Source organism: Camelus ferus, chromosome 15 (assembly GCF_009834535.1).
Source record: "Camelus ferus isolate YT-003-E chromosome 15, BCGSAC_Cfer_1.0, whole genome shotgun sequence".
NCBI lineage: Eukaryota > Metazoa > Chordata > Mammalia > Artiodactyla > Camelidae > Camelus > Camelus ferus.
Window position 1 is genome coordinate 18,155,134 of NC_045710.1, and position 14,750 is coordinate 18,169,883.

General features: G+C 55.7%; 1 protein-coding gene across 1 annotated transcript in view; it reads right to left on the reverse strand.

Annotated features, from left to right (window-relative positions):
• The window catches only part of OTOF (otoferlin), an 83,276-nt gene that overhangs the window by 4,218 nt on the left and 64,308 nt on the right, over positions 1-14,750 (reverse strand). Inside the window, 22 exon segments of the mRNA XM_032497193.1 lie at positions 749-837; positions 1,186-1,328; positions 1,988-2,148; positions 2,774-2,944; positions 3,051-3,178; positions 3,484-3,621; positions 4,004-4,138; positions 4,248-4,384; positions 5,222-5,288; positions 8,142-8,270; positions 8,694-8,723; positions 10,212-10,282; positions 10,790-10,952; positions 11,058-11,219; positions 11,733-11,852; positions 12,067-12,228; positions 12,900-13,034; positions 13,412-13,536; positions 13,645-13,675; positions 13,677-13,824; positions 14,134-14,300; positions 14,594-14,710. Of these exon segments, the coding sequence (XP_032353084.1) occupies positions 749-837; positions 1,186-1,328; positions 1,988-2,148; positions 2,774-2,944; positions 3,051-3,178; positions 3,484-3,621; positions 4,004-4,138; positions 4,248-4,384; positions 5,222-5,288; positions 8,142-8,270; positions 8,694-8,723; positions 10,212-10,282; positions 10,790-10,952; positions 11,058-11,219; positions 11,733-11,852; positions 12,067-12,228; positions 12,900-13,034; positions 13,412-13,536; positions 13,645-13,675; positions 13,677-13,824; positions 14,134-14,300; positions 14,594-14,710 (2,729 nt within the window).

The window sequence follows — 14,750 nt, forward strand, 5'->3', positions numbered from 1 at the left end:
CCTCGTGGCGGGCCTTGGAACAGCATATGTGGGGTCCCACCTGCTAGCTATTCCAGGCAGAATTGGCTGTGTAATTTGCAGAGCCCAGTGTAAAATGGAAGTGTTGGGCCCTTGGTTAGAAAACCATTAAGAATTTTAAGACCGCCGTCTTGAAATAAGCGTGGTGCCCTGCGCAACTTCATAGGTCTGCGCGGTTGGCCCTGATTACAGGCGTTGAGGCCAGTGCTGGCAATGATTTGATCCTGCTGCTTTACTGATGGGAAAACTGAGGGCCAGGGAGACAAACTGTCAACCAGGAGAGGCAGATGGCTTGGCTCCTGACCCAGTGCTCTTTCTGTTCTCCCACCCACTCACCTCTGGGCACTCACCCTGCACATCTCATCAGCAGATGCTTTAAATAAAACTTGTCAGAGCTGCATGACAGCCCAGAGTGGGGATGGTCAGGGAGCAGAGCAGGCTCTCAGGGGTTCTGCGTCTTGTGGGTGTGTGCGTGTGCGCGTGCGCATGGAGGGGTGGATCTGTGAGGATGAAGTCCTCATCGTCCTCACTGACCGCACAGTGGGGGTGTGGCTCCTGTCTCAGCAAAGGGGACTCGCCTTGGGTGGGCCCCACAACCTTCTTGATGAGTTGCTCTGTTCCCCCCTACAAGGCCACATGGGACTGACTAGGTGACCTGGGCCTGGAGCCTCCTGCAGAAGGGACACCATGGGGAGCAGGGAGGAAGGGGTGCTGGGTCCGAGCAGCTCACTTCTTGGGCTTCCGTGGGGAGATGTCCAGAGGTGTCCCGGGAGCTGGCATGTCCATGGGAAACATGTCCACCCATAACTCCAGGCGGCCCTGAGGAAGGAGGTCGTGGCAGGTCTTCTCACAGACTCCTCCCTGTGCTCAGCAAGGCCAGTTCTCCTCTCCCTCCCAGCCTTTGTCCTGTCAGGGCCCATTTCATCAGTTTTCATCCTGGGATGCCAGCCATTCCTATGACGTCACCAATAGCCAGTTGCAATCCCAGGTCTCCACCCTAGCTGATGGAATTCTCACTCAATGCTAAGATGTAAGCGGTGAAGGGCCATGGTGTGTGTGTGCGGGGTGAATGCAGTGAACAGCATGAGGATCTGTTCTCATGGACCCAGGTTGGGACTTCCTGATCCCAAATGCTGGAGAACCTCAGCGCCCAGCCGGGGCAGTCACCTGCTCGATGCCCGGCTTGTCAGGGTTGAGCAGTGGTCGTGTCTCCACGTGTTCAGGCACCAGGCGGCAGCCCACACGGGGGATGTCTTCCCAGTGCCTCAGGGCCAACAGTGCCACGTGCTCCTCCGTGGGTTTCCTCTGACCTGTGGGTGTCATGGGTCAGCTGTACACAGAGGCTCAGCAGAACAAGAGACCTGTGCTGCGCCAGGGACACAGGGGCAAAAAGGCCCCACCTCCAGGTTACTGTGGGGGAAACTGAGGCACAGAGGGAGACATGGCTGGCCCAAGCTCTTAGCTGCCGCACAGGCCGAGAGAGGTCTGTGTCCTTGGTTTCCTCTGCCTGGGGAATTTGACCAGAGAATCTTTCTGGGTTGTGAGGTCAGGAAGAAGAACCCAAATCCTGTCCCAGCACCTTGAAGGTGGTGGTTTCCTGGCAGAGACACCTGCCGATTTTCTGGGAAGTGCTATGGGGGCGAAGGGATGGGGAAAGCCAGTGCAACCCAGGCCCACACCCTCACTCTGCCTCCGAAGAGCTGTGTGACCTCGGGCAAGTCTTTGAAACCCTTTGGGTCTCAGTTTTCTCATCTGCAGAATGGGGAGAACCTCCCTACCCCACAGGGATGCTAAGGAGAGAAAAGGTAACAAGTGGGCACGGCTGTGTAGGGTGGCGTGGAAGGGCAGAGGCTGGGTGGAAAGAATGGGGATGTTAGGGTGATGAGCAAGGGGGCGGTCCCACCACAGGGAAGTGTGGGACCCTCCTTGGCCTCTGACATCCCCATGGTTGCATCTGGCATCCTGTTACCGTTCTCATCCTCGATCTCGGAGGGTCCCGTGAAGACACGGTTGGACACCTTCACTCTCCCAGGGGGCCCGAAGTGGGGGCCGTCCACTTTGCCCTCCTTGCAGAGGTGGGTCAGGATCTGGCTGGGCTTCATGGGGTCCCGCCAGATATTGTAGCCATGTCTGTGGGAGGAAACACACAGGCTTGGTGGGAGCTCGGGGTGCAGCTGGGCCATCCCTGGGTGGCAACGGTCCTGGCCACTTCTCTTAGGTTGGCCATTGCTCCATGTCAGTAAGTGATCCCTGCCCTGTGTTCCAGGATTGGCTGAGACACTAGGGCTTCCTGCCTGGGCTTTGGCCCCACATGCTCAGTGTCCCAAGGATGAGCATCCAGTCTCCCCCAGTGCAGGCTGCACCATTCCCCCACTGTGTCCACTCCTCCGGAACTTCAAAGACTCCCTGAGGAAACTGATCATCAGAGTGGTTAAGGGGCTTGACCAGGGTCACATAGCCCATTGGTGCCACAGGCTGGCCAGATCCCCTGTGGACTCTTCCCAGCACACAGTGCTGCCCCTCTTCCTGGCCCATTTTTCTCTCCTCATCTTGCCCTCTGTCCTGGAATCCCCTGGCTCTCTGTCTTGGAATCTGTAGTCCTGGCCCCTGAAGGCTGAGCCCAGAGCCTGTAGGGGTGGAGGCCTGGCTGGGACAGAAATCATAGCATGTTTCCCTTCCCAAACCACATGGTCTGAATCTTGTTTTTAGAGTCAAGGTGCAGCAGATGCGATCGGCCCTGCCCCGCCCCACGCACGTGGAGTAGGTCTGGGCGATGCCACAGGTGGCGCGATGCTTGCTGTAGAAGCGGTTCTCCAGGTCGATCTTGGTTTCCCCGATGAGGTCGTCAGTGCCTACCAGATCCCAGTCATACACGGCCACCGTCAGCATGGATTCCATGGGGAAGGAGGCCTCGATGTCAAATGACCTGGTGGGAGAGGATTGGGAGAAGGGTTGAGGGTCGGGGTGGGGTGGGAGGTAGTCTGGGCTGAGGAAGTCAGGGTGGGGTGGCGGTGGGCAGCAAGAGGCCTTACTTCCCAAAGACAGGGTTGAGCTGCTTGGAGATGTAGTTCTCCTTGTCACGGATGTCAGTCTTGCCCAGCCGGATGGCGATGTAGGGGTCGGCTTTGCCATTGATGTCTGCAGGGTGCAGGTCTGTGGCCTGGGGTGGAGGGGTGGTCCTGAGCGGGCTCCCCACACCCTCCTCATCTTCCAGTGCCCCTGCCCTTCTCCCTGATGGCCCCATGATGGTGAAGGGCAGGAGCACTGGACCAGAGACTTGTGTGACCCTAGGCAAGATGCCGACCCTCTCTGGGCCTTGGCTTCCCCCTCTATAAATGATGGGAATCAGACTAGCTGACCTCTCTGGTGCCTCCCGGTTGGAGGCTGTCAGTTTGCAGCTGCTTCAGCACCTCCGGGGCAGGAGGACTGGGGGGCTGGGGGGCGGGGATGCGAGGGAACTCTCACCCGGACCACATAGACTCGGACCAGCACGTTGATGGGATCATTGCTGGGGATGCCCTGGAACATGCCATAGGTAGGGTCATAGCCGGCTTCCCGAGACACGTCCTCTGGGAGGGGCACTTTGTACACGCAGAGGGAGCCCTGGGGCAAGGCAAGTGTGGGTCAGGGTGCAGGTTCCCATGGGCACAGGCAGGGGTGGGCACTCAAAATAGCCAAGAGCACTGAGGGTCTTCGCCCTGCTGCGGTGGGGCCTTAACCCTTCAGTTGCTGGATCACGGGGAGTCAGGGTTTCTGGAATGAGTGGCTGGGGAGGAAACTCTACGAGAGGAGGGGTGGGGAGCTGGGTTCAGGGCAGATGCTCTTTGTCAATCAGCATGGAAGTATTTTCATATTTTATCAACCAGGACAGCTGACGGTTCCACCTGGCTGTCAGCCCTGGGCCTGGGGTGGGGAGAAGAGCTTATAGGGGGCTCAAGACTCAGGGCCTGGGGCTCAGGGGCTGGGCCCGCGCTCCCTGCCTGACCTTGAACCGGCCCACGATGCGCTCCTCCTCAGTCGAGCCATCCTCGTCATCCCCCGTCTTGCCTCGCAGCAGGTTGAAAGTGTGCAGCCAGTCCTTGAAGTTGTCAAACTCTGACTCCAGCTCCTTGGGGTACACCTGAGCCAGACTGGGCCATCAGGGGGCAAGGCCGGTCCACGGGCCTCCGTCTTGCCCCATTTGCCACCTGGTGCCCACACCCTGACAGCATCTGCTTCCAGACCCTCACCTTGAGCTCATCAATCTTGGGTTTCTTCTTCTCAGGGGCCTCAGACGCCTGACCAGGGCCCAGGCTCTGGGCTCTCTTCTTCTTCTCCTCCTTTGCAGCCCTTGCCTTCTCCTTGCCCTTCATCAGCCCCTTCAGGCCTAGCCAGAAACAGACAAGCAGATGGAGATGATCTGAGCAGGAAGGCCTGGGTTGGAGACCCAGCTCCAGTGCTTTGCTAATTTAACTTTGCAGGTCTCGGTGTGCTCATCTGGAACATGCAGACAAAGCTGCCTGGCATGCCTGCCTCACACGGGGCAGGGCACCAGTATGCGGGGAATGTGCAAAGACTGTTGCGTGCCCTTTGACAGAGAGGGGCATGGAAGAAGCTTGGCTCTGGTGCCAGCTTGCTCTCCTCCCTGGCCTCAGTCTACCTGTCTTTAACATTAAGATGATTGTTCTATATCAGCATTTTCCAAACAGCATTCAGTGGAACACCAGGTGCAGGAGTTCTTGGAATGATTTAAAAGAAAGGATATGTACATATACACACACAAAATAAGTTGGGGAAATAATTTATTCTATGTCTTCCTTTTAGAGATTTATAATAGCATTTGTATACTAAAGGCACTGAGAAGTCCTGTACCCAAGGACCTGTTTAACCCATTTGACCCAAGAACTCTTTTCCCTTCAGAATACCCTTTAATAGGGTTCCATGGAAAAGGTCTAGAAATGCTGCATGGAATGAGCTCTGAGGTCTCTTCCAGCTCTGATGCTCTGTGGCTCTAAGTGTCTGTCCATCATTCTGCTGAACTGATCAGAGTAAAAGCCACAGTAGATAAGGGCCTCAGCCTGCTTCCTGGTGGCCAAGGATGCCTGATATCTGCTGTTGGCTGCTGCAGCTTTAGGGACCCACAAGAAGGGGAAAGAGAAGCAGCCAGGGTGCAACAGGCAGGAGAGCTACCCATCCCGCAGAGATCCAGGGCTCCAGGGCTCACCTTCAGTGTTGTCCATCTCCTCTTTCTCCTCCAAGTCAATTCCTGAGGCCTCTTGCTGTCGAAGTTGCTGCCAAAAGATGAGATGAGGAACAGGGAAGGTGGGCTTCCTGGGGAGGAGTCTGTTAACCCCACACTGTGGTCTCAGACCAGTCTTAAATGCTTAGAAGCAGAAATTCTTTCCTACTGGGTTTCCAACCCATCATAAGCTTTGCTTAAGTGGGTTAAAAAAGTTTATGATGTGTACAATATGGCTTAACTGTACTTAGCAGTTTATGATTCTTTAAATTGTGTGTCATTGAAAAACATGTGCCCTTTAAGGTTGCTTCTTAGTGGTATTTTTTTTTTAATGTAGAAAAGTACAACTGAATAAGAAAACGTGCTTCATGTTCTCCTAGGGCAGTCTACCCAGACAATAGAAATACAAGTAAAAATAAACAAATTAAACTTTATTAAATTTATAAGTTTTTGCATAGCAAAGGAAACCATAAGCAAAACAAAAAGACAACCTATGGAATGGGAGAAAATATTTGCAAAAGATGAGGCTGACAGGAGCTTAATTTCCAGAATATAAAAACAGCTTATACAACTTAATGATAAAAAACAAACAACCCAATCCAAAAATGGGCAGAAGACCTACACAAGCAATTCTCCAATGAAGACATACAAATGGCCAATAGGCACATGAAAAAATGCTCAATATTTCTAATTATCAGAGAAATGCAAATCAAAACTACAATGAGGTATCACCTCACACCAGTCAGAATGGCCATCATTAAAAAGTCCACAAATGATAAATGCTGGAGAGGGTGTGGAGAAAAGGGAATCTCCCTACACTGTTGATGGGAATGTAGTTTGGTGCAGCCAGTATGGAAAACAGTATGGAGATTCCTCAAAGAACTAAAAATAGATTTACTTTATGATCCAGTAATCCCACTCCTGGGCATATATCTGGAGGAAACTCTAATTCGAAAAGATACATGCACCCCAATGTTCACAGCAGCATTATTTACAATAGCCAAGACATGGAAGCAAACTTAATGTCCATTAACAGATGACTGGATAAAGAAGATGTGGTATATTTATACAATGGAATACTACTCAGCCATAAAAAATAATAAAATAATGCCTTTTGCAGCAACATGGTTGGAACTGGAGATTGCCGTTCCAAGTGAAGTAAGCCAGAAAGAGAAAGAAAAATGACATAAGATATCACTTACATGTGGAATCTAAAAAAAAGACAAATGAACTTATTTATAAAACAGAAACAGACTCACTGAAATAGAAAACATACTTATGGTTACCAAGGGGGGAAAGGGGTGGGAAAGGATAAATTGGGAGTTCAAGATTTGCAGATACTAACTACTATATATAAAATAGATAAAAAACTAGTTTATACTGTAGAGCAGAGGGAACTATATTCAGTATCTTATAGTAACCTATAATGAAAAAGAATATGAAACAAGTATGTTTATATATATGTATGCCTGAACTATTACGTTGTACACCAGAAATTGTACATTGTAAACTGAATATACTTCAATTAAAAAAAAAGAAAAGAAAATGTGCTTCAGTCAGTATACACTGGACACTAACTAAATCACCAGGTTTCAACCAAGGTGCCACTGCCACCTGGTGGTAGCCTGTGCAAATTACAGGAATAGACACAAGGCAGCCTCTTGGAGCTCCTGCGTGGCCAACTTGAATCCAGGAGGTGATGGTGGGAGAAGATGCCACTAGGTGTCCCCCAATTTTCTTCTCTCCTGTTCTTCAAAAATTTTCCTGGGCACACAGCCACATAGCTAAAGATTACTTCTCCCAGCCTACCTTGCAGCCAAGTGTGATTAAGGGTCTAGATTCTAGCCGATATGAGTGAAAGTGATATTTGCAGCTTCCAGGTTGGGGATTTAAAAGGAAAGGAGTATGCCTCCTCTTGACAAATTCCTGTGCACTGGTATTGGGATGTGATGGAAAGCCATCTGTATGTAACCATACAGATGCCAGTAACAAGATGGCAGGATATTGGTCCCCGACACCATGGAATCACCATACCACCTTCTTCTTGTTTACACCAATCTAACTTACTACAGCAGCTTAGCCTGTGCTCTGACTAATGTGGATGGTAAATATTACACAGCTTGGGTCACAGAAAGGGCGTGGGGGCAGAGTGTGGCTGGATCAGCTTGGCTGAGGAAACACAACCACAGGCACATGTTCCTCCCGATCAGTGGGTCAGTCGATCAGTCGGTCAGTCAGGGAGTGCCCTGAGCTAGGTTGGCAGTGTGGAGAAGAGACAAACGAGGAAGAGGAGAAATGTACTTTCTGGAAATTGCCATCTAGCTCAGCACACAGAACCCAAGTGCACACAATAGAGGAAGAACATTTCACAGCAGGAGTGACCGAGGTGTGTAAAATAAAGTAGCATTAGGTGTTAAATAGTAACAGATGTGCAAGTACTACTGAGAAGTTGTTCCCTTTTGGCCTCTGAGTGCATGTTTCTCTTCTTCCTTAAAGGTCACCTCCTCTGTGAAGCCTTCCCTGACTCCCCCAGGCACTGAATTGCCTTTGTTATCACACCGCAATGTATCTGCTTACATGTCCATTTTGCATGTCCAGGAAATACCCAGGGCAGGTATGGCATCTTATCTTTAGGCTCCCATAGCACCTAGATTGGTGTTTAATCATATATACTCAAGAGATATTTGTGCAATAAATGAATGAAGACAAGAGAAAACCAAGCCAGGGAAGGGGGACTGGCCCTCCATCCTGGAAAAGGTGAGTGCTGAACTAGAACTTCAAGGCTGTGAGACAGGCTGTTCCAAGCTCATGTTGATGGAGTAGGGGGTGGGAAAGAAGCTGGACTGAATGGTCTGTGTGGAGTTGGGGGGTCACCTCAGCCCCCAACCCTGGCCCGAGGCCTCACCTCTTTCATGGTATCGATGGAGGCGAAGTACTTGGACCACCAGTCCAGCATGCTCTCATCCGGCTCCTCCTCCTCCATCTCTTCTGAGCTGCCCTTTTTCTTCTTCTTCTTCTCCTTCTCCTCGTCAGCCTGAAGGGTTGGCCAGGTCCAGAGTCCTGCATACATCCCTGCACCCTGGCCACTCCCAGAGCCCTGGACCATCTGGGAGTCCCCCATCCATTCTGGCCATCTGCTCCCCGGAAGCCCTGGGCTCCAGGAGGCTCTGGGGGGCCACCAATGTCAAAGGGGCAGGGCCTTGTTTTGTAGAAATGGATGCCACGACCTACAGAGGGTCATGACCTGCCAACGTGAACCACCAGCCAAGGCAGAACCAGCACTCAGGGGCCCTGCTGCCCACGCAGCTCTCTCCCTCTGCCTCTCCGGGGGGGTTGTGCTATCTGGAGCATCAGGGGCTGGGGGCGTCTCAGTCCCCGAAGCTGCTCCCCTTGGCCTGACACCTTACATGGTGCAGGGTCTTCTCTCCCCAGAACCCCCCATGGTCCCCACACTCACCACATCCACTTTGATGACCGCATCAGAAGTCTGCAGGGGGGGAACCAAGGAGACAGGGACAGACCTTAGTCACTGGGACTGGAAGTGGCAGGCAGCGGCCCAGCCAGGGAGAGTGGCGGAGAGGGAGCTCATGCAGGGATGTTCCCTGTGTGTTGTAAGCGCCTGTGCTCACAAAGCCTATTCTGAGTCTGTGAAATTTCTGCCTCGCAGATGTTTCCTCAGACCTTCCAGGGTGGTGGTTGGCAACCCTGGCTACACATTAGAATGACTGGGGGCTTTTAAAAATGATCAGTTGCAGGGCTCCACTGAGTCTAAATGGGGGTACTGGGCATGGGGATAGTCGCACACTCCCCAAGTGATTACTGCAGTGAGCAGGCAGAGTCGGGAGGGGAGGCTGACAAGACAAGCGGCCTGTACGCAGTAATGTCGGCTACAGGGAGGGCAAGGGCCTTAACAGTTAAGTGGATGCTCAGTGACACAGCTGAAGAGGATCCTGGTGAAAATGGCCCCACTGGAGCCCAGGGCCTGTGGGATGATGGGGCCTGTGATGTCCTCTTTGTTCACTGATGGCCTGAAACTAGGGGGCTCCCCCTACCCCAGGAGGAACAGACTCCTCAGGGGGAGATCAGGAGGCTGGGAGCTGACGGGGATGTGGGATCTCTGGGTGCAGTCCCGGAGCCCCTGGCTGTGCCATCCGGGGCCTGTGGTCCAGGCCTGGGCCTCAACTGCTCCCCTTTCCCAAAAGCCATGCCCGCGCTAACTTAGCCAGCTGGCTGGGACTCTCTGGGGACGAAGATGATGGGGGTAAAGGAAGGTCCTTTCAGACCTAGCTCAGGCTTCAGAAGCTAGGAGGCACCCCAGGCTGCATGAAGCACATGACATGAGGAACCGGGTCCAGAGCAAGCGATGGGGGGCTGGGGGGAGGCCCGCTCCCTATTCCTTCACACTGCCTGGACTCAGGATGGCCTGTTCCAGGCCGGCCTCCATCCTGCTCTCTTTGGCAGATGCTACCTCCACATGTGAACCCCCAGGTTTCCCTCTGGCAGCCCTAGTCCCAAAGGAGGAATAAGGAGCTTCCACCTGGAAATTCATCCCCAGGCCAGGCCTGGAGAGGGTCTTTTGTGAATGGCTGGGAAGGAAAACCAGGGACCCTTTGGAAAGGACACTGGTATTCACACAAGGAATCCATTGCCTATGGTGTTTGTTGGAATAAAAATAATTGCAGGCTATTCGCATGGTTGCTGTTCCCTCTGCCTCTCATACATGCATACCACGTGTTCAGGCATGTGTCCCCAGATGCATGCACATACACACGCAGAATTGAGTCCTCCCTTCCAGGGCAGTCTAGGACAGGGCCATGTCCACATGCAGTCAGGGGAGCCTTGGCTCATCACATGCTGAAGGAGGAGTGACTTAAAATTAATGTATTGTCTTGCAGGTGGACTGGCCGGCTCTGGTAAAGCGTCATATGCAGTTGCACGTCCCCAGCCAGCACGGGACTGACCCCAGGCGCCTTACCGCATCCAGCTTCACCATGGTCTCCAGCTTCCTGACCGGCACCTCCAGCTCCATGTTCACCACGACCTCCCCTGCGGGGTGAGAGGAGGGCCCCCCATTGTACAGCACATGGCAGCCCCGGGGGAGTCTGCCTAGACAGAGAGATGGACAGACAGACAGGGAAGAGCAGAAGTAATGGTGAGAGTCAGGAGTGGGTGAAAGGACTGGAGGTTAAAGCTGATTCTGGAGCTTTCTGAGGGGAGGGGGAGGGAGGTGACAGCTGAGGGAGAAAAGATGGGCATAGGCAGAGGACGAGGTGTCCAGAGAGGAGGGTGGGCTGTGGTGAGTGACACAGTGGAGGCTGGGAGGGGGCCTGGGTCTTCTCCAAGACCTGGCAGAGGAAGCCATCTGCCCTCGGGCCCTCTAAGGATGCCCAGCTCTGGCCCTTTCTGGCTCGAGAGTGAGGGGCAGCCCGGGGCAGCCTTCCTTGGCCCCCGGGGTGGGACCTCCCTCCTGGACTCCCTGACCCCGACAAGGGGATGGCCCCAAGGAAGAATCCACCTGCAGCCCCATCTGCGGGCCGTGGGGCACGGCCGTACCTGCGGTGTTCCAGCTGGGGGCCGAGCGGTCCGGGGGCCGGTAGACGAAGCGCCGCAGGGAGCTGACGGCGTGGGAGCCCACCAGGGTGTAGCGGCCGAAGGCCCGGCAGTCCACCACGCGGATGTTCAAGGGCGGGTGCAGGAGCTCGTTCTCCGGGAGGTCCTGGGGGCGGGGGCCAGCGCGGCCTGAGCCCAGAGAAGGGGCAGAGGCACCTGGCCCTGCCCAGCTGCCTGGCCACCCCCAGCAACCCCCGGGGCCCAGACCTACCACTTCAAACCACTTGACGAGGGTGTTGAAGTTGGGGTTCTTCTTGTAATTGTGGATCAGGGACGACTGCACCCCCTTCCCCGCACACTCGATGTCCACCCGTGGCCGGTCCACCTGGGCCAGGTTCACCCTCTTCAGGTCTCGCAGGCCCCAGAACAGCACCTGCATGAGTTGGGGGGAGGCAGGGGAAGAGGAGGGCCCCTCAGTCAAGGGCACCAGCTGTGGGTGCCAGGCCACCCGAGAAGGATTTGGCTCCTGGGTCGGCAGTGCATGGGTGGGGGCCGGGCGGGGAGAGCTGATAAGGGGCAGGTGTCCTGAAGGGGCTTCAGGGTGAGGTTGGGTGTCAGGGGCAGACAGGAGCGCTGGGATAGGTCCTGGATGGTAGCAGTGTGACAGAGCAGAAGGGGCAGGCACTAGGTGGGCAGGAGCCTGGGTCTGCTGCCAGCTCCTGGGTGTGACCTGGGGCCAGTCACTTTCCCTCCTTGCCCTTCATCACCCTTATCTGAAAAACGAGGCATGGCCTGAGGTTGCCAAAGACTGCTGGAGTCTGATGCCAACCATGTAATATGTGCACAGACCCTTGATAGGGAGATAGTGAGAGGGGGCCGGGAAGCAGAGCACAGCAGGGCCTGTTGTGGGCAGGGACGGAAGGGGCTCAGCGCGGTCCTCACACACCTCAATCCGGTACTTGCTGAGCACGGGCCGGATGCCCATGGGCACAGGCATGATGGGACCTTGGTCCATGTCCACTGGACCATTGATGGGCGGCAGGTCAGCCTTCCCTGCTGGTCCAATCTGGGAAATACGGGACATAGTGTCATACCCTGGGGAGCCTGAGGAGACCTCCCTCTCCTCATGAGTTATTTGCCATGTGATCTGAGGAGATGGGGAAAGCTGAACAGCCCAGGTCCCCAAGAACCACATCCTCAGCTTCCGTCCCGACTGGCCTCACAGCAGGATGGGAAGGAGACTGGCCCCCTGCCCAGTCCCATCTTCCCTGCAGCCCCACCTGCAGCAGCTCGAAGGCGGCCAGCAGGTCCCCTGCTGTGGCGTTGCCACGGTAGATCTGGTAGTACTCGAGCTGGGGTGGGAAGCGGGGTGGGCAGTATGCCTCGTCGGCCATCTTCACCAGGGGCTTGGCAAAGGTCCGGCCCATGAAGTCGGCTTTGCCCTGACACAACAAACAGCCAAGGTAGCCTCGCAGCGCTTGAATTTAAGAAGAACATTCACATCCCGGATCTCATTCAGTCCCCCACAGCCCCATGGAGTTGCATCGTACAGATGGGGATCATCTCATTTTACAGACAGGGAAACCAAGTCTCAGGCTAGCCCAGGCCAGGTTGGTAGTGAATGGCAAATGCAGTACTCAAACTAGAAACAGGTGTGCCTACCTCTAGCCCAGAGCTCACTCAGGGCACCCCAATCCTCCACTCCCCTACTCCAGAGCTCCTACTGAAAGCTGGGCAGCTGACTGTGGTAGGTGGGAGCAGGGGTTGGGGAGTCCCTGGGATGGGGGAAGGCTGGGGACAGCAGGCCTTGCTGGTACACCTCTTGAAGATTCTGGGCCCGAGTTTGGTCTGTCCATGCTAGGAGGTGGGGATGGCCTGGCCTATCTCCTCCCTGAGACCCCAGAGTCCCCGAGCACCAGGAAGGAATCAGATTGTGGTGACAGGGCAGGAGACACCTGGGGTGTCCTAGAGGGGCTGGTCTGCAGCCCAGACTTCCAGCTTCCCAGCCAGCACACTGGCCGAGGAACCCTGGGGGAGAGCAGGGGAGGGGCCGCCAGTGCAGGTGGAGTGAGGCGATGTTGGGGTGGTCCCTGGTGCTGGACCCCACCCATACCATGGTGTCCTGGTCATAGATTTCAATGACAATAATAGGGGGGTCGTCCCTCAACTCATGAGCTTCGCCATAGAGCTCCAGGTTGTCGAATACCAGCATCTGGTCCCAGGTGGGGCACAGGGTCTCATTCAGCACCTGCAGCACGGGGTGGTGGAGACGGGTAATCAGTGGTGGTGGGTGGGCAGACACCCGAGCAGGAGTCACCCCTAATCACTCTGGTTTCCAGGGGGCTCAGGGGCAGGAGGGACATATTCCCTGGCTCTTCTGGGAATCTTAAAATGAGGGTTGATATGAGGTCTGCTCCTGACCGACTTCCCCCAATCCCTGCCAAGGTCTTCCCTGTCCTCCATGCAGAATGTAACCACAGTTAAAGCCTTCACCTGTGTGGCCTGGGCCGGCAGTTATCTGCAAGCCTTTCCTCTAAAGGTCTGGGGTACTGACCGATCTATTTCTCCAGGCCCCAGAAGCTCACAGGCCTCCCCCAGTGCCCTCCCTCCTCCCCTGGCCCTCACCTCTGTGCACTGACTCTGGTTGATAAAGAAGACTCGGGCGAAGGGGTCTGAGAGGCCACTGCTGTCGGCGGCAAAGAGGCTCCGAGCCTGGTACATGTGGGCGCGGAGCTGGAAGGCCTGCTTCTCTGTGGGGAGAGCAGGCTGAGGTGCTGGGAACAGGCGACCCGCCAGCGCCCTCCCAGGGTGAGGGCTGGGAGCCAGGGGCGGCCCTGGGTGCAGGCGTCCTCACTCACTGGTGTAGACCAGGCTGATGGGCGGGAAGGAAGTGCAGGCCCAAACCCTGGGCCGCCTTGACCTCCTCAAAGCCGCAGGGCAGGCCACACAGGAAGTCCTTGCGCTGCTTGCTGAGGCCCAGCCACAGGTAGAGCTCCAGCTTGGCTTGCACTGTCCAGCCTGCCGAGCCGAAGCCCCTGCTTCCCCGGCAGCTGGGGGTGGGCACGGGGTCAGCTGCTGGAGCCCGTGGGGTGAGGAAGGGGCAGGGGGCTGGAGGAGGCCGTGGTCAGAGGACTTGTGTCCCTCTGCAGCCATCCCACTGGGGTGGGGAACACAGCACCAAGAAGAATGGATGGGACGGGACCCCCTGCCATTCCTACTCTCTCCATCTCTTCTCTGAGCACACCATCAGCTCAGGCCAGCCAGACCCGGGGGTGGGGGTGCTGCTCCCTCCGAGGGGAGGCTGACCCCTTGAAAGAAGCCCAGACCCCTCCACCCCACAATCTCGCTTCCCTTCCGGCACCTTGAGGAAGAGGGTCTTGACTTTGGCGCAGTCCTTGCCCAGCTCCTCCTCCACGATGGAGAAGAGCAGGTCCTTGGAGGGCACCCGGGCATAGGCGATGCGCTTGTTGTTGCTCATCATCCAGATGAAGACGTCGGGGATGCTGTGCTGGGGCTGGGGTGGGCAGGGTGGGGGCCAGTGAGGGAGAGGTCCTGCCTCTTGGCCAGGCCTGGACCCACAGAGGGAAGGACCCCTGACGCTGGGATTTCTTTCTCTTCCCACTGATCCAGCGGGAAGAACAGCCCGAAAGGGTGAAAGGCTTGGTCACCCCTGTCCCCCAATGGCTGTCAGAGGAGGAGGGACCTCCTCGGTGATCTGGCTCAACCCTCCTGTGCAGCCCACTTCCGCCTCGGGTCACTTGGGTTTGGGGCCGGCATCCCCTCTGTGCATGCCGTCGGGGGGCACACCTCGTCTGCCAGGAAGCGCAGCTTCTGCAGGAAGTTCTGGCACTGCCTCAGTTTGTCCCGCACAGTGTGCCGCTTCACTTGTGCCCGCAGGGTCTTCGCCTGCTGCCCCATGCTCTCCTGTGGGGTCGGGGGGTGGGTGTAAGTGGGACTCAGTCCA